Genomic DNA, 25,485 nt, shown 5'->3' with positions numbered 1-25,485 from the left:
ATGGACTAAAATTAAATGCCAAGAAATGCATAATAGTATAATTTGTGAAGTCGTCCGTCCCTGCTAACTATCATATTGACAACACACTCCTTAGAGTTGACCCAGTAGTCAGGGACTTAAGACACGCACAGACAGTAGTCTAATCTTTGACCATCACATGTCTACAGTAGTGACAAAATCATTCTATGTTGCACAGCTTAAAACAAAGGTACAACATCTAGGTACAAGGAAGTTATTCTTTCACTGTATTCAGCATTCATAAGACCTATCCATTGTGTACAAAACCTCCTTTGGTATGCACCTAACCAGCCATATCCAACAACTGGAACATCCACAGAGGTTCCTCACTAAAATAATATAGGGTGTAAGTAAAATGTCCTATGTAGACCTCCTCAAGGCCCTATCCCTGTATTCTGTCTCCTACAGGTTGCTGAGGGTATATCTATGACTGGCATACATGGCACTATCAGACACCACTCTGATGGACCACCTGCATATCCACAAAACAAACAGCACCAGAATTACTCATTGTAAAGACTTAAACCTTGCCTGTTAAATAAATAGAACCTGCTGGACAGACAGGTATGTATCCCAAAGACTACCCTAACTCTGGAACAGGCTCCCCATCCATATGAAGCAGGGTTCCTCACTAACCCAATTCCAGTGCAACTTAAACAGTTGGATGAGCAACAGGAAATTCATCCCTGGTTTGGCGCCTATGTCTCTAAAGGACAGAGGCAACCTGTAAATGGTTCATCTCCTAGATCCCTGCTTACAATTATCAAGGGTACCAGAACTTGTCAAAGATTTGTGATACATGGCTAGGCTTAAAAAGGCCCTTGTGGCCATTAGCCTAGTAAACACCTATGAACCCAGGCTATTAGTAGAAAGGGTAGAAAGGAATACAGGAACATTCCTGTCCAAAAGAAAATATATATATTTTCCAGGCCTTTTTGCATAGAGTCCTAGAATAGAATTTTGTCAGATGATTATTCAGAGAGGAGGCAAAGACATTTACTTGAGGAAATCCCCAAAGACAGATCAAATCTTCGAAAACCCCTTGATCTAGTTTCCATTCATGAGAGTCTGTCCTGGTTCTGATTAGCTTGTTTGCCACTCAGTTTTTCTCTCCCAGAATGTAGGATGCCTGTAAAGTGAGATTGTGCTGTGAAGCCATATTCTAAGCTAACATGGCTAGTCTGCAATGGAAGCATGACCTGGCTCCCCCTTGCTTGTCGATGTACCATATGACTGTAGTATTTTCTACAACTACTTGAAGAGGTCCCGGGGACCAAAGATGGTTCACAGAGTGGAGTGCTTTGATCAGGGCAAGCATCTCCTTGATATTTCTGTGCTTGCATCTGACCTTGGTGTCCCACACCCCCTGCACTTTTATCCCTCCTGAAACTGCTGTCTAAGCAATGTCCAAAGTATCTACGGTTACTGATTGCTTTGGAGCAGGGAGGGAGAAGGGGAGACCTTGATTTAGGGAAATCTGTTGTCTCCACCAAAAGATTTCTCTTCTGACAAACCCCAGCAATGGAATCTAAAAAAAAAGGTATTGATGCAGGGACCAAAGAGATTATAGATATCACTGTACCTTTCTCATGTGGAGTCTTGCCATGGGTATCATGAAAATCATAGATGTCATGAGACCCAAAAGCCTGAGGTATTCCTTCACAGTGACTGCAGTCTAAGTGGAAAACCTTAGAAACAGATCTAAATAATGATCTATTTTTTTCCTGTTGAAGAAAAGCTCTTTGAACTGATGTGTCTAGTTGACATCCAAGGAACACATTCGTGTGTAAGGGAATCAAGAAAGACTTTTGAATGTTCTCTTGGAATCCCAGCTTATGCAATAGATCTCTAACATAATAGAGAATCCAGCCATTTTGAAAAAAGATTCTACAAAGATAAGAAAGTCATCTAAATATGGAAAATGTGGATACCCTGTACCTGCAATGATGTATAACTGGAACTAGACACTTTGTGAATACTCTTCATGTAATGGATAGTCCAAAGGGTAAGGCAAAGAACTGATAATGCAATCCAGACACACAAAACCTTAGGAAACATCTTATGTCTAAATGAATGTGCAATGATAAATATCTTTTAAGTCTAGTTTTACTGAGAAACTTGAAAGAGGAAGAAGAGGTAACAGGTTGTAAAGGAGCATCCGTTTTAATTTGGGCACCATCACAAACAGGTTTAGGAAAGAAAGATCCAGAATTGGTCTCCCAAGCATTTTCTTTCTTTGGCACCTTGGGACATCCTTGAATAAAACTCCTTCCCCATCCGAGAAGGAGAAACTTGTGCTATTGCTCCTTGGGACAGCAACTGACAAAGACAAATTGGAAACAAAAGATCTGATCTGCAGGATGAGGAATTACCCAGTGGAAAGGAGGAATTTCCTCTCCCTGCCACCTGTAACCCTGACAAATGATTTTCAGAGCCCATTTGTCTGAAACAATAGATTGCCATAGAGAAAAATGGAGATTCTGACTTTCTGAAAGAGAAAAGAGGCCGTGGTGGGAGGTGGGTTCACAAGGTCTCTTGAAGAATTATTCAAACCTGTTGGACAGTCCTTGGTTTTGGACAATTTGAGACTTCTTTTTGAAACCCCCTTGCCACTTCTTATTAAATATCTGTTTACCTGAATTCTGTTGAGACTGTTTATTCTGTTTTTTTTTTTTGGTAAAATTGGAGTTCTTTGGACAATTTGGAAAAGGAGGGCTGAAAAATCTTAAGAGATTCCCTGGATGAGCTTGCACCTTTTGATCACCTCTGCAGTTGAGGGAGAAAAGACTAAATTTCTATCCAAGAGAAAATTTAAAATCTCATTTTTTACATCATCTGGAAGGTTCTGAAAATGCAGCAAAGCAAACCGCCTTAAAACAGTACCAGTGGCCAAAGCCCTGGAGGAAATATCAACAGAGTCATACACAGACTGCAAACAATGAGTAGTGACCTGTGCAGTAGAAGAAATATAAGCAAATTTTTCTTCACAAGAAGAAGCTGCAGCTAAAGCATCTCTCATGTGTTTACAATTTGCCAAAACAAACTTTAACATATGAACCTAACAATTCAAAATTCTGAAAATAACATTTGCAGAAGTATTTACTTTTCCCTCATACTTATCAATAATTTTCCAATTATTTTTAGAAAGAGTAGGATTGGAATTAACTAAGTGCTTAGCAGCAGTGGAGTCAACTAAGGCTATAGCTGCTGGGACAGGATTGGGAACAGTGTATAAAAATTTAAAAGACTGAGGGACTTTATACATCCAATTTGCCTTTTTAAAGACAGCTGGCTGAATCTCAGGAAAAATGCAGACAGTGATACACACATCCTCTAAAGCAGCCTTGACAAGAGGAATGGGCGTAGGTTCTGGAAAATCCTTCTGTAAAAACTCATAGTATTTTCTGAGGAGCTGAGAAACCTGAGTGTTCTCCAACTGAAAACATTGGGACATTCTAACAACAGTCTCAGAGAAACCGTAACCTCCACAGGGAGAATCAGATATTGAGGTCTCCTCTGAGTCTGAATCAGAAATCTGAGGACAAAATCCTGTATCTGTCCCTGCATTTTCTAGTTCAGATTCAGAATCTTGAATCTCTTCACAAAAAGAGGAATTCTTCTTTCTTTTACCAGAAACTACTTTACAAGAAGGATCAATAGCCTGAATTAAACCCTGAACCAGACACAGTAAACTACTCCTATCCAAGAAATTTGAGGAGAAGTATAGACACATGCTTTGGTTTTGGTTTCTTTTTGAGAAAAAAAAATAGGGCCAACTGTGTTACTAATGGCAGCCACCGCTTCCTCTAGGATGGGCACAGCATTCTGACACAAAAGGGAAGCCTACACTGTTCCCTCTCCCAGGACCACTGTGTTACTAATGGCAGCCACCGCTTCCTCTAGGATGGGCACAGCATTCTGACACAAAAGGGAAGCCTACACTGTTCCCTCTCCCAGGACCAAGAAGGGTGGTTCTCCCTTGCCCACTGAGTGGAGTCCAACAGCCTCAGACAGCATGGCTAACAGCAGTCCACAGTGGCTGTAGGTGCTACACCAATGGAATCCAGATTAAAAGATGAGCAGTCTGAAGTACAACAACTGACAACAGCAGAGTCACACGTCTGTACTGAAGCAAATGGCTAGATTGCTATGGCGGCTAAGGTTGTTTGCATAACTTTTTCTTTTCCTTCTTGTGGCTAAAAGAATGACCAATTATGGGACCAGTAATCTGTTCTACTGTCAAGCCAAAAATGGTGATTCTTACCCAAGGAAGGCAAACAGCAAATGCCAGTAAAACTACTAGTCCACAAAAGTTACTTTTTTAAGGAAAAACACAGTAAAAAGCACATTAAAACATTATGGCAGCCTCACAATGGAAAAAAGCACAATTTCTTCACAGAAAGATATGTTTTTACTTCATTTACACTATTTTAAGCTGACAAAAAACAGTATGCTGTTCAAAAGAACGTTACAGTATTGAGACAGTCCATAAAAACAAACACTCCTAGCTTTAAAATAACTTTCCTAATTAAGAAAGAAACAAAACTACAATAAATTTAAGAAAATAGAAGTTTTGTTTCCCCAAAGGAAATTTATCTGCCCAGCAAAGGAAGGCAAAAGCTGACCATCGACTCAAATGCCCCAGAAGAGCGTAATATTCAGTGGCAGTAAAGCTCTGATGGGCTTCACACCCAAACTTGTCTTTTAGTCAGCTCAACTCAAGCTGCCTTCCTGTTTGGGCATGTGGAATGTGCCCTTAATCTTTGGAAGCTGGCTAGCTGTTATATCCTTGGCAGGATGTAACCCATACATAGCTAAGGCTACTGCAGCAGTGATCAATACAAAGAACATTTACAGCACCAAGTGTCAATGTTAGTGATCAAAATTTTGGACTGGTGTGTGTGTGTGTGTGTGTGTGTGTGTGTGTGTGTGTGTGTGTGTGTGTGTATATATATATATATATATATATATATATATATATATATATATGGGTCTACTTTACATGGTCCACTTTTCACAAAGTCGACTTTCATATGCCCAAGACTATATGATCGAATTTCGGAAAGCTGACCATGTAACTTAAATATACCAACTCCGAGATCGCACTACAGTGCAGAAGGAGGAAATTTTCCTATTCCGCACTGTGCTGAGATAGCGGTTCCCCAAGGTCGGCTTTTCAAAAGTCGATCATATGGTCTCGGCCATATGAATTTCGATTTTGTGAAAAGTCGATCATGTGAAGGGGACCCATATATATATATATATATATATATATATATATATATATATATATACATATACATATACATATATATATATATATATATATATATATATATAGTTGTCTCAATATTTAAAGATTAGGAAGTCTACCAAAGCAAGGTAGGATTAGTAATGTACATTGTGCCAGATACAGTGGTAAGGAATGGTGGTGCAGCATGGCATAATACATTGATTTGGGGCAAAGGGGGAAGGATGAGTTAGACAAGAGTACACTACTTACATACAGGCTGTAATTTATATGCTTGTCAAGAAAGCTGATTTAAGAAAACGTCCATCGTGGGAGAAGAAATGATAAGGACAACTTAATTTAAGGGATACAGAAAGCAGCAAAGTGTAAGACTGATTTTACCCTAAGTTACTTGCTAAAGTCTGCAAAGTAAATTCTTAAAATGAGAGTGAGAGAGAGAGGGAGGGAGAGAGAAAGAGCGTTAGTTGTTATATTAAGGCTGGCCATATGGAACTCTCATGAATGAAAAACAATCCTAAAGTCCTCAACAATTTGAGGAATTTCTGAAGTTTCAATTAAGAAACTTTAAAAACCAGCACAAGTATTTCAATACCAGAGAAGAAGGGAAGTAAATCTATATAGCTTTACGTCATAAGAAAATGAAGGGAAAGGAAACATAGGATGTGACAGTGGAAAGGGAGAACTTAAAAATTATATAGGAAGGCTTTTCTTTTAGCTACTAGACAGCATATCCTCTGCTCTTCAGTGAAAGAGTTCAAAGGAGGAAAGTACAGTTTTGTACCTACCATAAATGTAGATGTTCGAGTGCTAATACAGCTGCAGTAATCACAAATGGGTTCTCTGCCGTCAGGCGGTCCCTCGGTCGGCCGAATTCCAAAGTCTTGGTCTGGCGTCGGTTGCTGTCGCTTTCTTCCCTGACGTCAGAGCGGCCGGGGTATATAAGACACAGCCGACGCCATATTCTTCAGTCTTTCTTGCCCCAGATGTCAGGTGCCCCCAGAAGGAAGGCAATATATATATATATATATATATATATATATATATAAAATATATATATATATATATATAATATTTATATACATGCAATGCAATATAATCCAAAATCAGTAGGTGTAAGCAAATATACCATAGAAGGATAACCCCATCAGGTTGTATGAAGACGGGTTAGACCCTAGGACTTTACCAAGAGGGGAAGGAGGGAGGGAAACCTGTACTGCAGCTGTATTAGCACTCGAACATCTACATTTATGGTAGGTACAAAACTGTACTATGTTCATCGTGCATACAGCTGCAGTAATCACATATGGGTAGAATCCCAAAGCTACGCACAGGGTGGTAGGCACTAGGTGGAACTGGGGTGAGCTAGAATGCCCTGCAACACAGCAGTGGCAAAGCCTGCTCTAGTTTTGGAATATAAAGGCAGGTGGTATTGTTTTGTGAAGGTATGCACAGAACTCCAAGTGGCTGCCTCCAAAATATCTTTGGTAGGAACTCCTCTAAGGAAGGCTGTAGAGGTAGCTGTGGCCCTGGTGGAGTGCGATCTGATGCCTGAACGGACATCTTTTCCATGATAGGAATAACAAAAACGTATGCAGTGGCCTATCCATTTTGAAATAGTCTGTTTGGTAACAGGTTTCCCTTGAGCTCCTACAGCATAGGACACAAAAAGTTGGTCTGATTTCCTGAAAGACTTTGTTCTGTCCAGATAGTAACGTAGCTGCCTATGGATGTCTAAGGAGTGTAACAGCCTTTCCCCTTTGTTTTGAGGATTGGAATAAAAGGTAGGTAAGTGTATGGCTTGATTTAAAGCTACCCTAGATACCACTTTAGGCATAAAGGACGGGTTGGTTCTAAGGGAAACCCTGTCCTGATGGAAGATATGGAAGATGAGAAAAGGCTGCACAGCCATGAGAGCTTGTAGTTCCGAAACCCTACGAGCTGAGGTAATGGCCAAAAGAACAGCTGTTTTCCACGACAAATACTGCAAATCTGCTGAAGCAGCTGGTTCAAAAGGAGGCAATGATTAATTTTTCTAGAATGTAATTAAGATCCCAGGCTGGCACTGGTTGTTTCCTTGGTGGTCTTATATTCTTAGCTCCTCTGAGGAACTGTCTTAAGAGTGGGTGAGAGAATAAGGGTGGATCCGTGTTGAATTCTGCAGAAATGGCTGAGGCGTGGATTTTAATGGAGGAAAATGAAAGTCCACTGTTCAGCAGCTCAGCTAGATACTGTAGCATCTGAGGCAAATTCAGTTTTCTAGGGTCCTGGCCTTTTTTCTCATTCCAGTAGCAAAATCGTTTCCATTTTGCGGAGTAAGCCTTTCTAGTAGATGGCCTTCTGGCCTCCAAAATGACATCCTGTACCTCTTTGGGGAGTAGGTTCTGTTGTGATGTTAAGGAATTTTCCATGCAGCGAGGTTGAGTGTTTTCAGCTGACTGTGAAGAGTTTTGTAGTTGTGCTGAGTCAGCAGAAGAGGCATTAGAGGCAGGGGCCAGGGAGGAGTATGTGTTAGGCTCCTCAGAAGTGGATACCAGTGTTGCCTTGGCCAGTCTGGAGCAATCAGTATTATCTTTGGCCTGTCTGCTCTTGCTTTCAGGAGTACCTTGGGCAGGAGGGGCAGAGGTGGGAAAGCGTAAACTGTCCATGCTGTCCAACTGAATGAAAGGGCGTCCACTCTCCAGGCCTTTGGATGAAAGGTCCTTGAACAAAACTTTTCCAATTGATGATTCCTGTTGGAGGCGAAGAGATCTATGTCTGGCCTCCCCCACGCTTGGATTATCCTTGTAAACACTTGAGGATGCAACTTCCATTCGTGTGGATCTGTCATATTTCTGCTTAAATCGTCTGCCAGTGTGTTTTCCAAACCTGGCACAAATTGTGCTTGAAGTTCGATTTGCCATTCCAGAGCCAAGTCCCAAAGTGCCATGGCTAGTCTGCACAGGGGGTATGAATGTGTCCCTCCTTGTTTGTTTATGTACCAGATAACTGTGGTGTTGTCTGTTCGTATCAATAATTGTCCTGGATGTAGGAAGTCCTTGAAGGCTGTAATTGCATTTATCACTGCTAGCATTTCTTTTTGATTGATATGAAGGTGCTTTTCCTTTTGGGACCATTTGCCCTGAATGCACCTGTCTGTCATGTGCGCCCCCCATGCATAATCTGAGGCATCTGTTGTGATGACTTGTTTTGCTTGAGGCTTGCAGAATGGGAGACCTGTGTTTGTTTGACATGCTTGGGCCCACCATAGAAATTCCTTTTGCAAACATGGAATTATTGGTATTACTGTTTCCAAACTGTGGCTGTGTTGAGACCATAAGTTTTTTAGGTACCATTGAAGTTTTCTCATATGCAACTTTGCACATGGGATTAAAAGAATGCAAGATGCCATGAAGCCCAGCGCCTGCAGGATTTTCCCTTGCAGTAAGCCTGGTACAATTTGCTAGTATTTTGAAGTACTGAGTTAGTTGCCCCTGCTTTTCTGGTGTAAGATAGGCCATCTGGGTGTTTGTGTCCAAGTTGGCACCCAGGAAAGTTATTTTCTGAGATGGTGTCAGCCTTGATTTCTCTTTGTTGATTGTGTATCCCAGAGAATTCAGTAACCGTGTTGCATAAGCCAGATGTTCCAGAAGTATGTGGTTGCTGTCCGCTTGGATCAGGCAATTGTCCAAATAAGGGTAAATTTGTATCCCTTGAAGTCTGCAGTAGGCAATTACTGATGCCAGGCATTTCGTGAATACTCTGGGTGCAGTAGATAAGCCAAAGGGCAATGCAGAGAATTGATAGTGGATTGAACCTGCAAGAAATCTGAGGTATCTTCTGCAACTTTGTCTGATTGGGACATGCAGGTATGCCTCCTTGAGGTCCAATGTTACCAGCCAAAACTACTTGCCCAGCATGGGAAGAAGCTGCTGTAATGTGAGCATCTTGAATTTTGGTACGAGTAAGAATGTGTTTAGGATGGATAGGTCCAAAATGGGTCTCCAGTTGGTTCCTTTCCTTGGTACCAGAAATAGCCTGGAATAAAAACATTGACCTTGTTCGTGAATAGGTACCTCTTGAATAGCTTTCATGGCTATGAGCTTTGAAATTTGTAGTTGTGCCTCTGCCCTTTGATTGGTGTGGCAGGTTTGGCATGCCTCTCATTTTTGGAAGAGTATGGAAATGAAATCTGTAGCCTCGGTTTATAACGTCCAGGATCCATTTGTCTGTTGTGACAATATGCCAATTTCTTGTAAATAATGCTAGCTTTCCTCCCAAAGGTGCTGCTAGCTGAGACTTGCTTGGCATGGAAAGGAGAAAGTCATTGGGTTTGCTTTCTGTACTGCTGTGCGCACCGTCTTCGCCACCTCTTGGTGCTGGAGTTTGCCATTGCCTGCCTCTGTATGATCCTTGTGATTGTCCTCTGCCCCTCGAGCGCCTGTATCTACCTCTTTGGGGCTTGTCGGTGGCTGGAAAGGACCAGTTTTTAGAAGGCCAATTTCTGCTAAAATGAGGAGGTTGAACCTGGAAAAAAGCTTTGACAGTTTGCATAGATTTGGCTTTTTCTTCCATTTTCCGTAATATCTCCTCAGCATTAGTACCAAATAGCACGTCCTTTTGTAAAGGAGCATCTAGTAGTTTAGCTTTCACATGATCAGGCAAGTTTTGTTCCCTAAGCCATGCATGTCTACGAATGACTGATCCTGTAGCAGCAGCTCTACTTGAGGCCTCTAGAGCATCATAGCCACATTGTAAGGTGTGTTTACCCACTTGTTCTGCACTATGCATCATATCCTGCAACTCCTTCAAATCTGGTTGTTCAGGTTGAGACATTTTATTTCTTAATTGTGATAACAGAAACTGCTGATATTTAAGCATATGAAACTGACAATTTAAGGCTCTCATGGCTAGGGTGGCTGAGGTATATACCTTCTTTCCCCACCTTTCCAAGGATCTTGACTCTCTTTCAGATGGTAGTGGGTTCTTAGCAGTAGAAGCCTTAACTCCTTTGAGGCCTTGAGAAATGGTTTCAGGGTCAGCATTATGGCTTTTGTAAAGAAATTGGTGAGAGTTAGGGACTCTGTAGTATCTATCAGGCTTGACTGGGGCAGGAGGCAGTGAATCTGGATTAAGGCAAGCCTCCGAATAAACATCATCAAGTATGTCCAAGACAGGGGGTATAGCCAGAGGTCTATGTTGAGGTAACAAAAGAAATTCTCTAAGTCTTTTCTTGGAATCAGAAAAGTCTTGGCCTTCCCAATGGAAGTGTTCCCTCAAGGTGTGCAAGGTTTCCCCAAAAGAAAAATCCTCAGGAGGGGATACAGAAGGAATGGACTGCTCTGCATCAGAATCTTCAAAAGGTGAGTACGAGTGTTCCTCTGCATCAGAATGTTCTGAAAAAATGGAGCCCTGATCAGAAGAGAGAGAATCTTCCTCAACTCTGGGTCTCTTGTCTGGAGGGGCCTGGGAACCCCTGATTAGAGTAATTAAATCCTCAGCCATTTTAAGCATCTGTTTTTTAGGCATGGGGCCTGTGGATGGGCCCTGTGCAACAGGCCTCTTGGGATGCCTGGCTGATTTGGACTTAGTGAAGGCCTTAACAGAAAAGGAAGAAGAGGGTCTAAAGACCCCCTGGGTGGATGTGGATCTGTCCATACTAGGAAGCTCAACACTCACAGTGGCTTCGGTAGTAGTAGTCTGGGTATGGGCCGAGGCACCTGCGGTCTCGGTTACAGAAGACCCCGCCAAAGAAGCGTCGTCGGTAGTCAGGGACTGCATAGGTGTCTCGCTGAGAACCGGACCACGTGTAGCCGGTTTTGGCGTGGTGTCGGTGGGGACCGCGGACCTCGCGTGTCGGTCCTTGTCCTTGTGTTTTTTTGACAAAAAGGTAGTTGGAGTCTCTGACGACATTTTATAATCAAAGGCTGTACCAAAATAATGTTGGGCGAACTCCGCCCGACGCTTTATAGTGCACTTATTCAAAGTAGCGCAAAAGCGACAGCCCGAGACGTCGTGGTCTGGGCCTAAACAAGGTATGCAGAGGGAATAAAAATCCTTATGCGGTATTTACTTCCCACAAGAAATACAATTGTTAACTTTTTCTGACATCGGACTGAGGCAAGAAAAGTTTCCCCAACGGGGTACTTAGCTTTAATGAAGACTTCGGTTTCCAATTTTTCGTAAATTCAGGAGCTGGCCGACCGGCACTTGCGAACTGCTTCTGCTTCGGGCACCGCGCGGCAAAAAAGACTGAAGAATATGGCGTCGGCTGTGTCTTATATACCCCGGCCGCTCTGACGTCAGGGAAGAAAGTGACAGCAACCGACGCCGGACCAAGACTTTGGAATTCGGCCGACCGAGGGACCGCCTGACGGCAGAGAACCCATATGTGATTACTGCACCTGTATGCACGATGAACATCTTTGTTTTTTTAAAACATGAATGGGGAGATGGAGCCAATGAACAGAACCAATTGGCTAAATGGGACCAGTTTCAGGAAACTCTAAGGAAGGACTTGCAAGCTTGGGAACAAAAAGAGTGGGAATCAGAAAGAGGTCTCCAAATACATGAATTAGCAAGAAGAGCAGCAGAAGGGTAGGAATTTATGCAAACATGATGAGGGAGAATTAAGAGAATTAGAAATTAATGGAGGAGTCAGCTAGAAGATGAACTAATAAACAAATGGCAATTAAACAAAGGCACTTCTCCTAAACACTGAGACCCCAGAGAATTTTCTAAGCAAGGATCAACTTGAATGGCAGTGTAACAACAGAATTTCCAATTGGTAGAGGTATGAAGCAGAGGTACCCACTCTCACCACTGTTGCTTGCCTTACATTTAAAAACCCAAGCAATTAAAATATGGCAGTCGAAATAACAGGATGGCCAGTGTGTAGGAGACAAATAAAATCAGCTGTGTTCGCAGATGATGCAATAGTATTGCTAACAAACCCGGAAAAGGACATAGGGTATTTGTTTGAGATGATTCGACAATTTACTAGTTTGATGGGATATAAAATAAATAAAGATAAAACAAAAACTATACCAGTTAATTATGTACCCTTAAGCCAACTGGTTCAAGAATTCCCAGAATTATGGGGGAATTACACTATGAGATATCTTGGATTTTGCATTGCATGAAAATCTCAGTATTCACTAGTAGAGATGTGGAAAGAAACAATGACAAAAATAAGGGGATGATAAGAAAATGGAAAAAACAGTGGCATGGAAATATATTTAAGGTCACAAACAATGAAAATATTCATAGTCCCCCACATCCTATACATAGGCAAAGCATTTCCTTATATGCCACGGCAAGACAACTGGAAGGAACTCAATAAGTTGGTTAAAATATTCTAATGAATAGCAAAAAGTCTAAAAGTTGGGAAGCCATGATGGCATCAAGGGGGGGCCAAAGATGTACCCAATCTCAAAAATTACTGCTTACCCACCCAAATAAAGCTGAACTCTCAGTTCCAGAATAACTGATATAGTGCTAGCTAGAAGGAATTCCTGCTCTCAACTAGTAGTCTGATAGGAAGGACAGTTATTATTTGTTCATGGGAAGTTATGCTGAAAAAAGGACCAGCAACAGATTATGAAATAAAATCAATAGTGATGCTAGAACAAATATGGCAGATAAAATAGGGACCCAGTGGAAGTTTGAATTATATCTAATAGGAACTGGTAAGGTGGGTACATTTGCTAACCTTCAACTATTAAGAGAATGTAACCTATGAAGGAAAAAACAGTTTTCTGGGAACAAATAAGAAAGGGCCAAAAGAAAGGCCATCTTGCCCAGAATTAGTAAATTCATTCCAACTCTGTAAGATAACAGATGGGGTGTAGGGCACTTTTATTAGCTTTTGAGAAATATGATTATGAAGCAACATGAAGCAGTAAAGAAAAACCCTTACTGATACAATTATTAATGGAAGCTAGATCAATGGCAGCAACCATGACTAATCTAGTCAGTTGACTATATAAGGCTCTAAAAGCACCCAACAATGGAAAAATCAGTATTGAATTAATAAAAAGCTAGGAAAATGTTTAATGTGGCTAACTTGAAAGAATTCTGGACATAAATATGCAATACCCCCATTAAAGAAACAAAGGCTAGAAAGTTCCAAATTTCTGGTTAGAAGTGTCTCCACAAATACTTTTATACAGCATATAAAAATGTTTGGGTAAGTAGAAAACATATGTTGGTGATAACAGCAAGACAGTAGTGGCACGTGCAGTGGGTGGCAGCGGTGGTGCAGCGGTTAGCGTTGTCACCTCACAGCAAGAGGTTCTCTGGTTTGATCCTCGGCTGGGGTGCCTTCTGTGCGGAGTCTGCATGTCCTCCCTGTGGCCGCGTGGGTTTTCTCCGGGTGCTCCGGTTTCCTCCCACATCCCAAAGACATGCTGTAGGTGGATTGGACACTCTAAATTGGCCCTAGGTATGTGTGTGTGTGTGTGCGTGTGTGTGCCTTCTGTGGAAGGTTGGGTGCCGGGCTGGCAAATCAACACCGTAAAACTCCACTGCCAATCATGAACGGACAGGTGATCTGCTGTGGCGACCCCTAACCGAGAAAAGCCGAAAGAAGAAGAAGAAGAAGTAGTGGCACATGCAGTCATACTGTTTAAGGATGTGTAAAGCTACAGAAATTTAATGAATATTTTGGTAGATTGGTAAATAAAATATTGAGAATGGAGTGGCAGGCTAGTGAATGTGAGTGACTTCCTTCTTATTTCTAGCAGGAGTTTGTAGTAAATATAGACAGGAGCTAGTATCACTACTCTTGTTTGTAGCAAAAAAAGCAGTTACTAGAATCTGGATAACTAATACAGAACCCACCTTACAATGTGTAATTGCTTTCATGTAAGAGCTGAGACAGCAGGAGTTGAATCTATTGAGCGGAAAAAAATATTATAGAAGAAAATGGATACTCTGGCAAGGGCTTCTTCAGGATCTGAATATGGGATAATTTAAGAGAGAAAAAGAAATTATGGGTAAGATGAAACTTTTTCAAGATGGGAAAAACAGAAATAAAGGGGGAATAAAAGTGAAAAATTGTTCATGTCTACCAATAGATAACTGCATCTGTAACCTCTGATATTGGGTTGGTCTTGGTGTACATATTAAGTATTAAATAATCTAATGTTTCTAAGTATACTGGATAAGAAACAACTACCAGCTGATAAAGGACATGAATCATGAGATGTGGCAACTTTATGTAATTGTGGATTGACCAATATAAGATGCAGCATTAAAAAACAGCTGTAAGTCTTAAAAGCCTGACACACTGTAGAAATAGTCTACAATTTTTACTAGAACTTCTTGACAGTCTGGCTCCATATAAAGGAATACTGAGAAGAAGAAAACAAGAGCCTGGTTATGTGGATTATGCCTTTTTCTGAATGGAAAACTGCCTAATGCTTTGTTGGTGTGTGTGTGTGTGTGTGTGTGTGTGTGTGTGTGTGTGTGTGTGTGTGTGTGTGTGTGTGTGTGCGTTTAAATTTGCAAACTCAGTTGGCCCTGAGTGTGGCTATTTGTGGAGTATTTAAACTGTCTGCAAACAAAATACTTTGAAATTTTATTGTCTTCTACCAAACAAATACAGTATTTCTCATAGTGATCCTAGGAAGGAATCTTCTTCCCATAGGGACTCCTCCAAAATGATAAGTCCATTTAGATGTGAGATAACTGCCCAAACAACAGTGAAGAAGAAAAAAGATCATACTCTCCCTCAAAAAACATTTACAAGACTAGGAAGACAAAGAAAGTACAGTTGTGTACCTACCATAAATGTAGATGTTCGAGTGTATTCACTGTTGCAGTCATTACAATTGGGTTATCCTGCTGGCAGACTACCCGCAGTCAGCCTGAATTCCAAAGTCTACGTCCAGAGTCCGTTGCTGTCGCCTCCTCCCTGACAACAGTGCGCCAGGGGTATAAAAGATGCAGCCGACGCCATTTTCTTCAGTTTTTCTTGCCCCAGATGTCAGGTACCCCTAAAATGGTAGGCTAAATTATGCCTTTAAGCATGCATGCATAAAAAACAACTTTTCCTTCATCTACAAGCAAATACACCACATAGGTTGTATAGAATAGAGAATTACACATAAGTCCCAGCAGAGGAAAAGGGGGATGGTGGGAGGGTAACCTGGACTGCAACAGTGAATACACTCGAACATCTACATTTATGGTAGGTACACAACTGTACTATGTTCATCGTGTTTCACTGTTGCAGTCATTACAATTGGGTTGAATCCCAAAGCTAAGGTTGGGAGGCTGGTGCTAAATAGGATTAAGAGAGGCTATCAGGCCCTGCAGAACTGCAGTGGCAAATCTTGTCCTGGATTTAGAGTAGAGAGGTAAGTGATAGTGCTTTGTAAAAGTATGCACTGAACTCCAAGTTGCAGCTTCTAAGAGATGTCTTTGGTTGGTACTCCTCTGAGGAAGGCTGCTGAAGTGTCTGCTGCTCTGGTTGAAAGTAGCCTAATGCCCTTAGGCACTGATTTGCCATGCTGTGAATAGCAGAAACGAATTCAGTGGCCTATCCACTTTGAATTAGTCTGCTTTGAGATAGGCTTTCCTTGTGATCCTGCAGCATATGCCACTAGAAGTTGTTCAGTCTTTCTGAAAGCTTTGGTTCTGTCCAAGTAGAAGCGTAGCTGCCTGTGAATGTCCAAAGAATGCAGAATTCTCTCACCCTTATTCTGTGGGTTTGGATAAAAGACAGGCAAATGAATTGTTTGGTTAAGGGCCACACTGGACACTACCTTAGGCATAAATGTAGGGTCTGTCCACAAAGAAACCCTGTCAGGATGGAAAATGATAAAAGGTTCCACAGCCATGAGTGCCTGTAACTCTGAGACTCGTCTAGCAGAGGTTATTGCTAGGAGCAGAGCTGTTTTCCAGGATAGGAATTTTATATCAGCTGCAGAGGCTGGTTCAAACAGAGGCAGTGCGAGTTTTTCCAAGACATAGTTGAGGTCCCATGCAGGTATTGGTGCTCTCCTTGGAGGTCTTATGTTTTTGGCCCCTCTGAGGTACTGCCTTAGTAATGGATGAGAAAAAAATAGGTGGATCTGTATTGTAATGAGCTGAAATGGCAGAGGCATGAATTTTAATTGATGAAAAGGAAAGGCCTTTATCAAGCATCTCAGTTAAGTATTGCAAAATCTGAGGAATATTTGGAACAATTGTGTCAAAACCTTGTGCCTGGTTCTCTTCCATTTTTCTGCATAAGGTTTTCTGGTGCTAGGCCTCCTGGCCTCCAAAATAACATCCATCACTGCTTTAGAGAGAGGTGTGCCTTGACTGGCTACATTATCCGCCATACTGCCAGGTTTAAGGTCCTGAGTTGGCTGTGCAGTATCTGACTGTCTTGTTGGGTCAATAAATGAGGAATTTGAGGTAATGGCCAAGCTAGGCATTGACACAAGCTCTTTAGGATTGGATACCAGTGCTGGCAGGGCCAGCCTGGGGCAATCAGTATCATTTTTGGTTTCTCTTGTCTGACCTTGAGGAGTACCTTGGGGAGGAGAGGCAGAGGAGGAAAGGCATATACTGTTAGGTCTTTCCGGCTGAAAGATAGAGCATCCACTTTCCATGCTTGCTTGTGATAAGTCCTTGTGCAGAATTTCTGTAGTTGGTAGTTGTGAGGGGAGGCAAATAGGTCTATGTCCGGGCATCCCCAGTTCCTTGTTATCATGCTGAAAACTTGTGAATCCAATTTCCACTCATGGGAATCCATTAGGTTTCTGCTTAGTTCGTCTACCAGAGTATTTGTCCTTCCTGGCAGGAATTGTGCTTGCAGATGTACTTGGTAAGTCAATGCTGTGTCCCACAAGTTCATGGCTAGCCTGCAGAGGGGGTAGAAATGTGTGCCTCCCTGCTTGTTTATGTACCACATGACTGTAGTATTGTCTGTCCTTATCAGTAGTTGTCCTGGATGAAGTAGATCCTTGAAGGCTGTCAGGGCATTCTGAACAGCTAGCATCTCTTTTTGATTGATATGTAGATGCATTTGACTTGCGGACCATGTGCCCTGAATACATCTTCCTGCCATATGGGCCCCCCAGGCATAATCTGATGCATCTGTTGTCAATGTCTGCCTGGCTGTGGGTAAGGTGAATGGCTGTCCCGTGTTGTGGTGACAGGCTTTTGCCCACCATCAAAACTCCTGTTGCAGGCAGGGAATGAGGGTAATTATTGTTTCCAGGCTGTGGCAATGTTGAGTCCAAACACTTTTTAGATACCATTGAAGTTTCCTCATATGCAGTCTTGTATATGGAATTAGCAGAATGCAGGATGCCATGAAGCCCAAAGCCTGCAGAATTTTTCTTGCAGATAACTGGGTCTTTGTTGCCAACATTTTGAAATAAGTAGTCAGTTGTCTGTGTTTGTCTGGCATGAGATAAGCCATCTGGGCAGTTGTATTTAAGCTTGCACCCAGGAATATTATCTCTTGAGAGGGTACGAGTTTTGATTTCTTTCGTTTACTGTGTACCCTAGACCTGTTAGTAATCTTTTTACAAGCGCCAGATGCTGTAGTAGAATGTCTTTGTTCTCTGCTTGAATAAGGCAGTTGTCCAAGTAAGGATATATTTGTATTCCTCTTTGTCTGCAAAATGCAATCACTGGTGCCAGGCATTTTGTGAAGACCATGGGCACAGTAGATAAGCCAAAGGGCAGTGCAGAGAATTGGTAGTGCATTGAGCCAGCTAAAGTCACAAGCCAAGCCCTCTTGCCCAGCATGGGCAGAAGCTGCTGCAGAGTTAACATTTTGAATTTTGGAATATCCAAGAATGTGTTTAGGATAGACAGGTCCAGTATTGGTCTCCAGGCTTTGTCCTTTCTGGGCACCAAGAATAGCCTTGAGTAGAATCCTAGTCCCTGCTCTTGCTGTGGTACTAGCTGAATAGCTCTCATGTCCATGAGGGATGAAACTTGTTTTTGTGCCTCTACCCATTGATTGCGTGGCAGGTCTGGCATACCGTTTGGCCTTGGCAGGGTGTGAAACTGGAACCTGTAGCCTTGTGATACGATATTTAAGACCCATTTGTCCTGGGTGATCATGTGCCAATTTTGTGAAAAAAGTGCTAGTTTTCCCCCCAATGGGGCTGCCAGAAGTTAAGTGCTTGGTGCTGGCAGGGGAAAGTCATTGAGACTGTTTCCTGTATGGCTGTGATTTTTCCTCTCCGCTTTTGGAGGTAGAAGCACCCCATTGTTTAGGCCTGTATGAGCCTTGGGGCTGTGATCTGCCTCTGGGGCGTCTTTATCTGCCTCTTTGTGGCCTGTCTGACACTGGAAAGGACCAATTCTTTGTAGGCCAGTTCCTGCTAAATTTGGGAGGCTGTACCTGCAAGAAATCCTTGACTGTTTGCCATAGATTTAGCTTTGTCCTCCATTTTCTTCAACACCTCTTCTGCTTTAACACCAAACAAAGTATCATGCTGTAATGGAGCATCTAATAGTTTTGCTTTAACATGGTCAGGCAGATTCTGTTCTTTTAACCAAGCATGCCACCTAATGACAGAACCTGTAACAGCGGCCCTGCAGGAGGCCTCTAGAGAATCAAAACCACATTGCAAAGTATGCTTTCCCACTTGTTCAGCTGCATGCAATAAATCCTGCATTTCTTTGTTTTCTGCACATTCTGAAATTGTTAACATTTTCTGTTTAAGCAGTGACATAAGATATTGCTGATATTTAAGCATATGAAATTGGCAATTTAAAGCTCTTACAGCCAAGGTAGCAGAAGTATACATCGTTTTCCCCCATCTGTCCAGGGCCCTAGAATCCCTATCAGAGGGGATAGGGTTTTTTGCAGTGGAAGCCTTGACCCCTTTGGGACCCTGAGTTTCTGGGTCAGCAGCAGGGTTTTTATAAAGAAGTTTATGTGAATCAGGAACCTTGTAGTATCTGTCTGGCTTAACAGGAGCTGGTGGTAAAGAGTATGGAGATAGACTGGACTCTGAAAATACATTATCTACAATGTCTAAAACAGGTGGGATAGCAAGGGGCCTGTGCTGAGGTAATAAAAGGAAGTCTCTGAGCTTTTTCTTGGATTCTGAGTAATCTTGGCTCTCCCAGTGGAAATGCTCCCTCATAGTATGCAGTGTCTCCCCAAAAGAATAATCCTCAGGAGGAGAGGCTGAAGGGATAGATTCTTCAGCATCAGAATCCTCGTAGGGAGGAAGAGAATATTCCTGTTCAGAAGAGGAATCAGAGGAAATAGAAACCTGATCTGAAGATTCATATTCTATCTCTTGCCTAGGCCTCTTATCAGGAGGGAGATGGGAACCCCTGATCAAAGTAATTAGGTCTTTGGCCATTTTAAGCATCTGTTTTTTAGGCATGGTGGCCTGTCCAGGAGAATGCTGTACTTGTTTCTTTAAAGCTTTCTTTAAGTCTTTAAAGCTGCTTTAGTCTTTGCCTTTGATGCTGAAGTAGGTTTCACATACAACTGTGTAGGCCGGAAAACACCCTCAGAAGCCAATGCCTGCTCAGCGGCTCCGGACCCATCTGAGGGAATAGTTTCCGAGTGTCCAATACCTTGAGTTTCCAGCGGCCTAGTCAGTTCCACGTGGGAGTCAGAAGCAGCCTGTGGCTCTGAGGTAGCGGGCGTCAGGGGCTGCGAAAGCGCCTCACTGAGAACCGGTGACAGGCCTAGCGGAAGCCTCGTTGTCGGTTTTGGACCTCAGATGCTTGTCCTTTTCTTTTTCTTTTCACTTTTTATAAACTCTGGTAGTCGGCTGTTCCGACGGCATTATATAATTGAAACTTCTGCCAAAGTAGTGAAATGCAAAATCGTACCGACGCTTAATAGTGCGTTGGGTAAATCTAGCACAAAACCAACAACTAGAAATGTCGTGGTCAGGGCCTAGGCAAGGAATACAGTAAGAATGAAAATCCTTATGAGGTATTTGCTTCCCACAAGAAATACAATTATTAACTTTTTCTGACATCGGTCTGGAGCAAGAAAAAAGTTTCCCCAACGGGGTACTTAGCTTTAATGAAGACTTCGGATCTGAAATTTGAATTTGAAAATCTCAGAAGTCGGCCAACCGGCACTTGCAAACTGCTTTTGCTTCAGGCACCGCGCGGCAAGAAAGACTGAAGAAAATGGCATCGCTGCATCTTTTATACCCCTGTCGCAATGACGTCAGGGAGGAGGTGACAGCAACCGACGCTGGACCTAGACTTTGGAATTCAGGCTGACTGCAGGTAGCCTGCCAGCAGGATAACCCAACTGTAATGACTGCAACAGTGAAACACGATGATCATCAGCAAATACTTTGTAAGGTAGGCTTACGCCCAGAAATAGAAAAGCAGTCTAAAAGGAAAAAATATCAGACATTTAATGAAAAACACTGAAAAGGGTAGAACACAGAAAGTAAATGAATGCTACAGGAAAAGCTAAGATACTCACAATTCTGGTTAAAACACTTCAAAATGTAAAGGTAGCCCGGGACCAATTAGCTTCAATCTGAGATGAAGGGAGGAAAAGGACAGCTGATGTGGTGCGGTGTACTACATAACAGGAAAGGGATTCTTGGCAGCCTGGAAACATTTTATATACCAAGTCATCCTAATGCCTGAGGCCTTAATTCTGATTATTATTTTAACTAGTCCATCCCTCTTGCCACCTCTTCAGAGAATGTGGTGTACTTAAATGCAATCCAGTTCCTCATAAATCCACAAGTAAACCTTTGTCACTTAATTTGACAATCTTTTCTGATGGAAAAACTGAAATAGGTTTGCAAGACAGAGGACTTTGAGAAAGTTGTGACAATTTACAGTTGGGTGGTACGGGATAATGTAACTATCTTCTTGGCTAGCTGCATTAATCATTAAAGAGGCTTTTGTCTTTTTCAAGGGTGCTATGCAAACTAAAAAGGACAAAGGCAAATTATAGTTACCTTCAAGATTTCATCCAAAAGAACAGACTTAATTTCTAAATCTTCAAAGTTGCATATATAACCAGATGTCTGAATAGGTTCCTGTAAACAACAAAACAGTCTGTTACAAAAAGTTAAGTTAACAAAGATTTTTTTTTTAAATCTATTATCTCAAAAGCAAAAACAGTTCAATGTGTTCCTCTAGTCATGAATCTAGCAAAACAGCCCATGAAGGTGGATGCTTCAGTTTTATTAAAAATGTTTTTTTAAATATTGTAAAACTGACCAAAGTCATCATTACTATGCATTCAACAAATATAAAACAAAACTGATAGGCTTGAAACTGTGAATTAAAATTAATAAAATCAAATCAGTCATCAAGACACATTATGGAAAACATTTTCTTTAGCTCTAGTTATGTCTTTGATTTGCATCCATTATGAATTTTAGGTGAAAAAGAAGAGTTTATAAACTATATGGAAAATTTAACCACTTTCCTTCAGTATCCAAGAGCAATACCACAGTATTAGGGGCTGAGATTAAAATCATTCAGACTCCCAACATATTTTACAGTTAAAGATCTTGTTCATTCAATTAATTTAGTAATTTATTACATTAAGCTATTTAAAATGAAATGGTCCCAATATGAATCCATAATTAAGACAGCAAGCCACTTATCTGCAGGACTTCTTTTCTTCTCTGACATAAATGACCTAGTCATGGCTATCCAATTCAGTACCTGTGACTGCTGGAGATCGACAATGCCATCAATTGCTTAAAAGTAACTGATCTGTGTTAATCTAGCAATTTTTTATTAAACAGTGAGATACTGTCAACTAGAACATATGTTCAGAGAAGTAAGAGTGGTTTTCTTTCATCTAGTCGTTTACTTTTACTAAAACAGATAAAACACAGGGCATAAGTTTCAAAGCAGAGATAACACATACTGCACTCGGCAGCAATCCATTTCGTGTTTTTTTTTTTTTTTTTTTTAATTAAAAAATTGATAAACAGAGCTGGGGACAGGCTAAGGAGAATATATAGCAGCAAATCCCACTTCAGAGAGGCCACATAATTTAACACAGGATCACAGGAGGTTACTAGGCTATCGACCCAGAGGTCATTTCAAGCCTAGCCACTTCATCCAATGTAATATCATAGATACTCTACTCAATATCCAGGATTGTATTTAGTGATGACTGCTGTCCAGGAGGGTTGTGGGCATTATCCTCAGTATGAATTTACAGTGCCCCATCCACTCGTCCAGGTTCCTTTTAAACAATATCACAGAGCTGTTCTGCATCACATGAATTGGCAGCCTATTTTAAAGATGCGGCAGTCACTGGGAGAGAAATCTGTCCTTCCAGCATGTCCTATTCAAGTCGCAGGCCATATTTTGGTCCCTGGAACAGGTAGCTCTAGTTCCGTTTAATTTACGTATGTGCAGCAAATTCATTAGGTTTGGGTCAGAGATTGCTGTGTAAGCAAAGCCTAAGTCGCCCCTGAGAAGTCTATACGATATTGAGTACAGTGACAGGAACTTTAATCTGTCTGTTTAAGGCATGTGCTGGAGTCCCTTGATCTTCTTTGTTAGAAACCTCTGAGGCCTCTACAATTGCTGCAGGTGTTTTGTGCAGTACATCCCAAAACGAGCATTATACACAATTATGGGCCTAATTAGTGACAAGTATAGAGGGGTTATAACCTCCTTTGCTAATCAAGTGTGGTACGTAGAAGGCCTTCTTACTACAGTAGACATATGGTGGTCAAAGGTAAGCTTGTGATCCCAGATCCCTTACCACTTCACAGGTACAGAGTACTGTTGCTAATTTGATAGTGTGAAGGGACATTCTTTTTATTGAAGGGAATGATGATGCATGTTTTTGCATTTAGTTTGAGATCGTGACTAAGATACCAGTCATTGGTCTGTGTAAGACCCTCCTGAAGTATACCGACATCATCTGGGGATTCAATGATTACAACCAGTCTGCAGTTTTTCACAAACTTGGTGAGCCACAGCCCCTTAGTTTTGGCCTGAACTTCTAAAAAGTATATACCAAACAGTAGGGGGCCCAGCACTGACACGTGTGGCACCCTGCTGGTGACAGGTATGCTGGTTGATGTAGAGTCACCCATTTTGATGGTGTGTGACTGGTTTATGAGCCAGTTGGCCAGACATCTTACAACAAGGGTCTAGATTAGTTCCACAAAAAGATGTATTTATCGAATATGCCTTCAGTAAATACCAGCTGCCAAAATTCACTTCAGCGAACAGCGGAATTTTCTCCACGGTTCGCAAACACTAGGCCATCACCTCAACACTGCCCTTTTCCTCATTGTAGTGTGATCTCGGAGTTGGTATATATAGTTAAGGGGGTGTGGGGACAGCCTCCCATAATGGGGAATGTGGGGGCGAAGTCTCTCACTTGGGTGGATTTGATTTAGTCTGTTGTGTGTTCTGGACAGCTGGTGGGAGAGTGTTTGCAAACTGTGGGAAAAATTCAGTGGTTCGCTGAAGTGAATTTTGGTGGCTGGTGTTCACTGAAGATGTATTCGATGAATATGTCTTTCATGGAATTAATATAGACCCTACATCAAAGGGGATTACATCTATTTTGCTAAGTTTATCAGTAATGCCCGAGTGTGGGATTGTGTCGAAGGCCTTGGCCTAAGTAGAGGTATGCTGTGTGCACAGATTTGTCCTCGTCAATAGCCCTGGTCACATTTTTGAAGAAATCCACCAGGTTTAACAGGCAGGATCTGCTCTTGACAAAGCTGAACTGGGTCAGATCCAGGGTTTGGAGATCGCGTATGTCTTTATTTGTGAGGTCCATGATGATATGTTCCATGGCCTTACAGATGAGGCTGGTCAGACTTATGGGTCTATAATTCCTCAGGTCTGTTGCTAAGCCACCTTTGGTGAGGGAATAACTGTTGCTGTTCTCCATTCTGCAGGGACATAGCCTGTGGTTAAGGCCGTGATTGACTAGGATACTTAATGGTGATGGTAGTTCATGTTTTACTTTGTTTAGAAGATAGCCTGGGATGGCTTCTGGTCCCAAAGAGGCTGTGTTTTTTGCCGTACACAAGGCTTTAATGACCTGGTCTTTGGATATGTAAGGTGGGGGGAAGTTGGGAGTAAGATCTGTGATAAGGTTGGAGGGGATAACAGAGTGAAACTTTTGCCAAATCTGTCCGCCAGCCGGTTTGATACCACTGCAGGATCAATGTGTGTGATACAGTTAGTCACTAATTCAGCGCATGCTTGGGTCCTATCTTTTATGTTGCATACGTAGCTGTAAAAGGCCTTAGGGTTATTCTTGGTTGTGACTGCTAAGTTTTTCTCAAAGTTACCCTTACAGGATTTGACATGTTGTCTTATTTGCCTGTTGAGGATGAGGAGGGTACTTTTCCATTGTTGGGGCCCTAGCCTTAGTTTTCCTAGACATCAACTTTCAGCATTTGTTGCAAAGTTTGTTAATGCTGGATGACCACCACAGTGGCTTGTTTTTACTTGGGACTCTGGCTTTGATTCTGTCTGGAACAGCCGAATACACTTATGCAAGTGATTGTACTGGGCTTTAGTGCAAGCTTTGGTGTAGTAACCATTTCCAGCTGGGGGTGGGACCTGGAATCCATTTAAACCTTCCCCTAGGAGAGTACACTTTGCCTTGGTGAAGTTTTTTAGTCTGACTTCACCCTTTGTGAGTTCTGGTGTTAGTGCCAGGTCAAAGGCAACTGATTTGTGGTCCAGTTTAACTAATGAGGGTCCAACTGGAAAGGTGCAGAAATACCTCACAAAGAGGATTACCGGCCTGAAACAGATGCCCTATACAGGCCGTCTCAAAAAACTCCAGCTTTACTCTGTCCCATATCGCCTACTCAGAGGCGATCTCTGCCTAACATACAAAGCCATGTCAAACCCAGACCTGTTGGACATGCTCCACTTAAAGAAATCCCAATCCCTCCGAGCTACAAGCTCTAGGGACCTAAACCTTGTCACCACAATAAACAGAAAATGCTGGAGGGATAGATTCCTGTCCCAGAGACTTCCCATACTCTGGAACAAACTACCTATCTATATCAAACAAAGCTCCTCATTAGCACTCTTCAAGAAAAATCTTGATGATTGGATGGGAGATAGGAAATTCACCCCAGGGATCACTTCTGTGGCTCTGTTTGACAGGGGCACAGGAAAATAATTTTCTTGGGTGGCAAAAGCCAGGGTACCATTTGGCTAGGCTTATATAGGCCCTAGGGCCAATAGCCTAGTACCTACCTATGAAGAGCTGCAGTGGTACATCTGTTTGTCATGTTAGTGAGAACCAGAACTAGTATGTTGTT

At 42.0% G+C, this 25,485-nt stretch overlaps 1 protein-coding gene across 1 annotated transcript in view; it reads right to left on the bottom strand.

Annotated features, from left to right (window-relative positions):
* Positions 1–25,485, bottom strand: part of WDR35 (WD repeat domain 35) — a 2,872,164-nt gene that overhangs the window by 1,189,721 nt on the left and 1,656,958 nt on the right. The window contains exon 18 of the mRNA XM_044065775.1: positions 21,163–21,243. Coding sequence (XP_043921710.1) covers positions 21,163–21,243 — 81 coding nt within the window. The remainder of the gene's footprint in view (positions 1–21,162; positions 21,244–25,485) is intronic.

Source organism: Protopterus annectens, chromosome 1.part0 (assembly GCF_019279795.1).
Source record: "Protopterus annectens isolate FY-2018-M chromosome 1.part0, PAN1.0, whole genome shotgun sequence".
NCBI lineage: Eukaryota > Metazoa > Chordata > Ceratodontiformes > Protopteridae > Protopterus > Protopterus annectens.
Note: the sequence above shows the minus strand (reverse complement) of the source record. Positions and strands in the feature narration are given on the sequence as shown.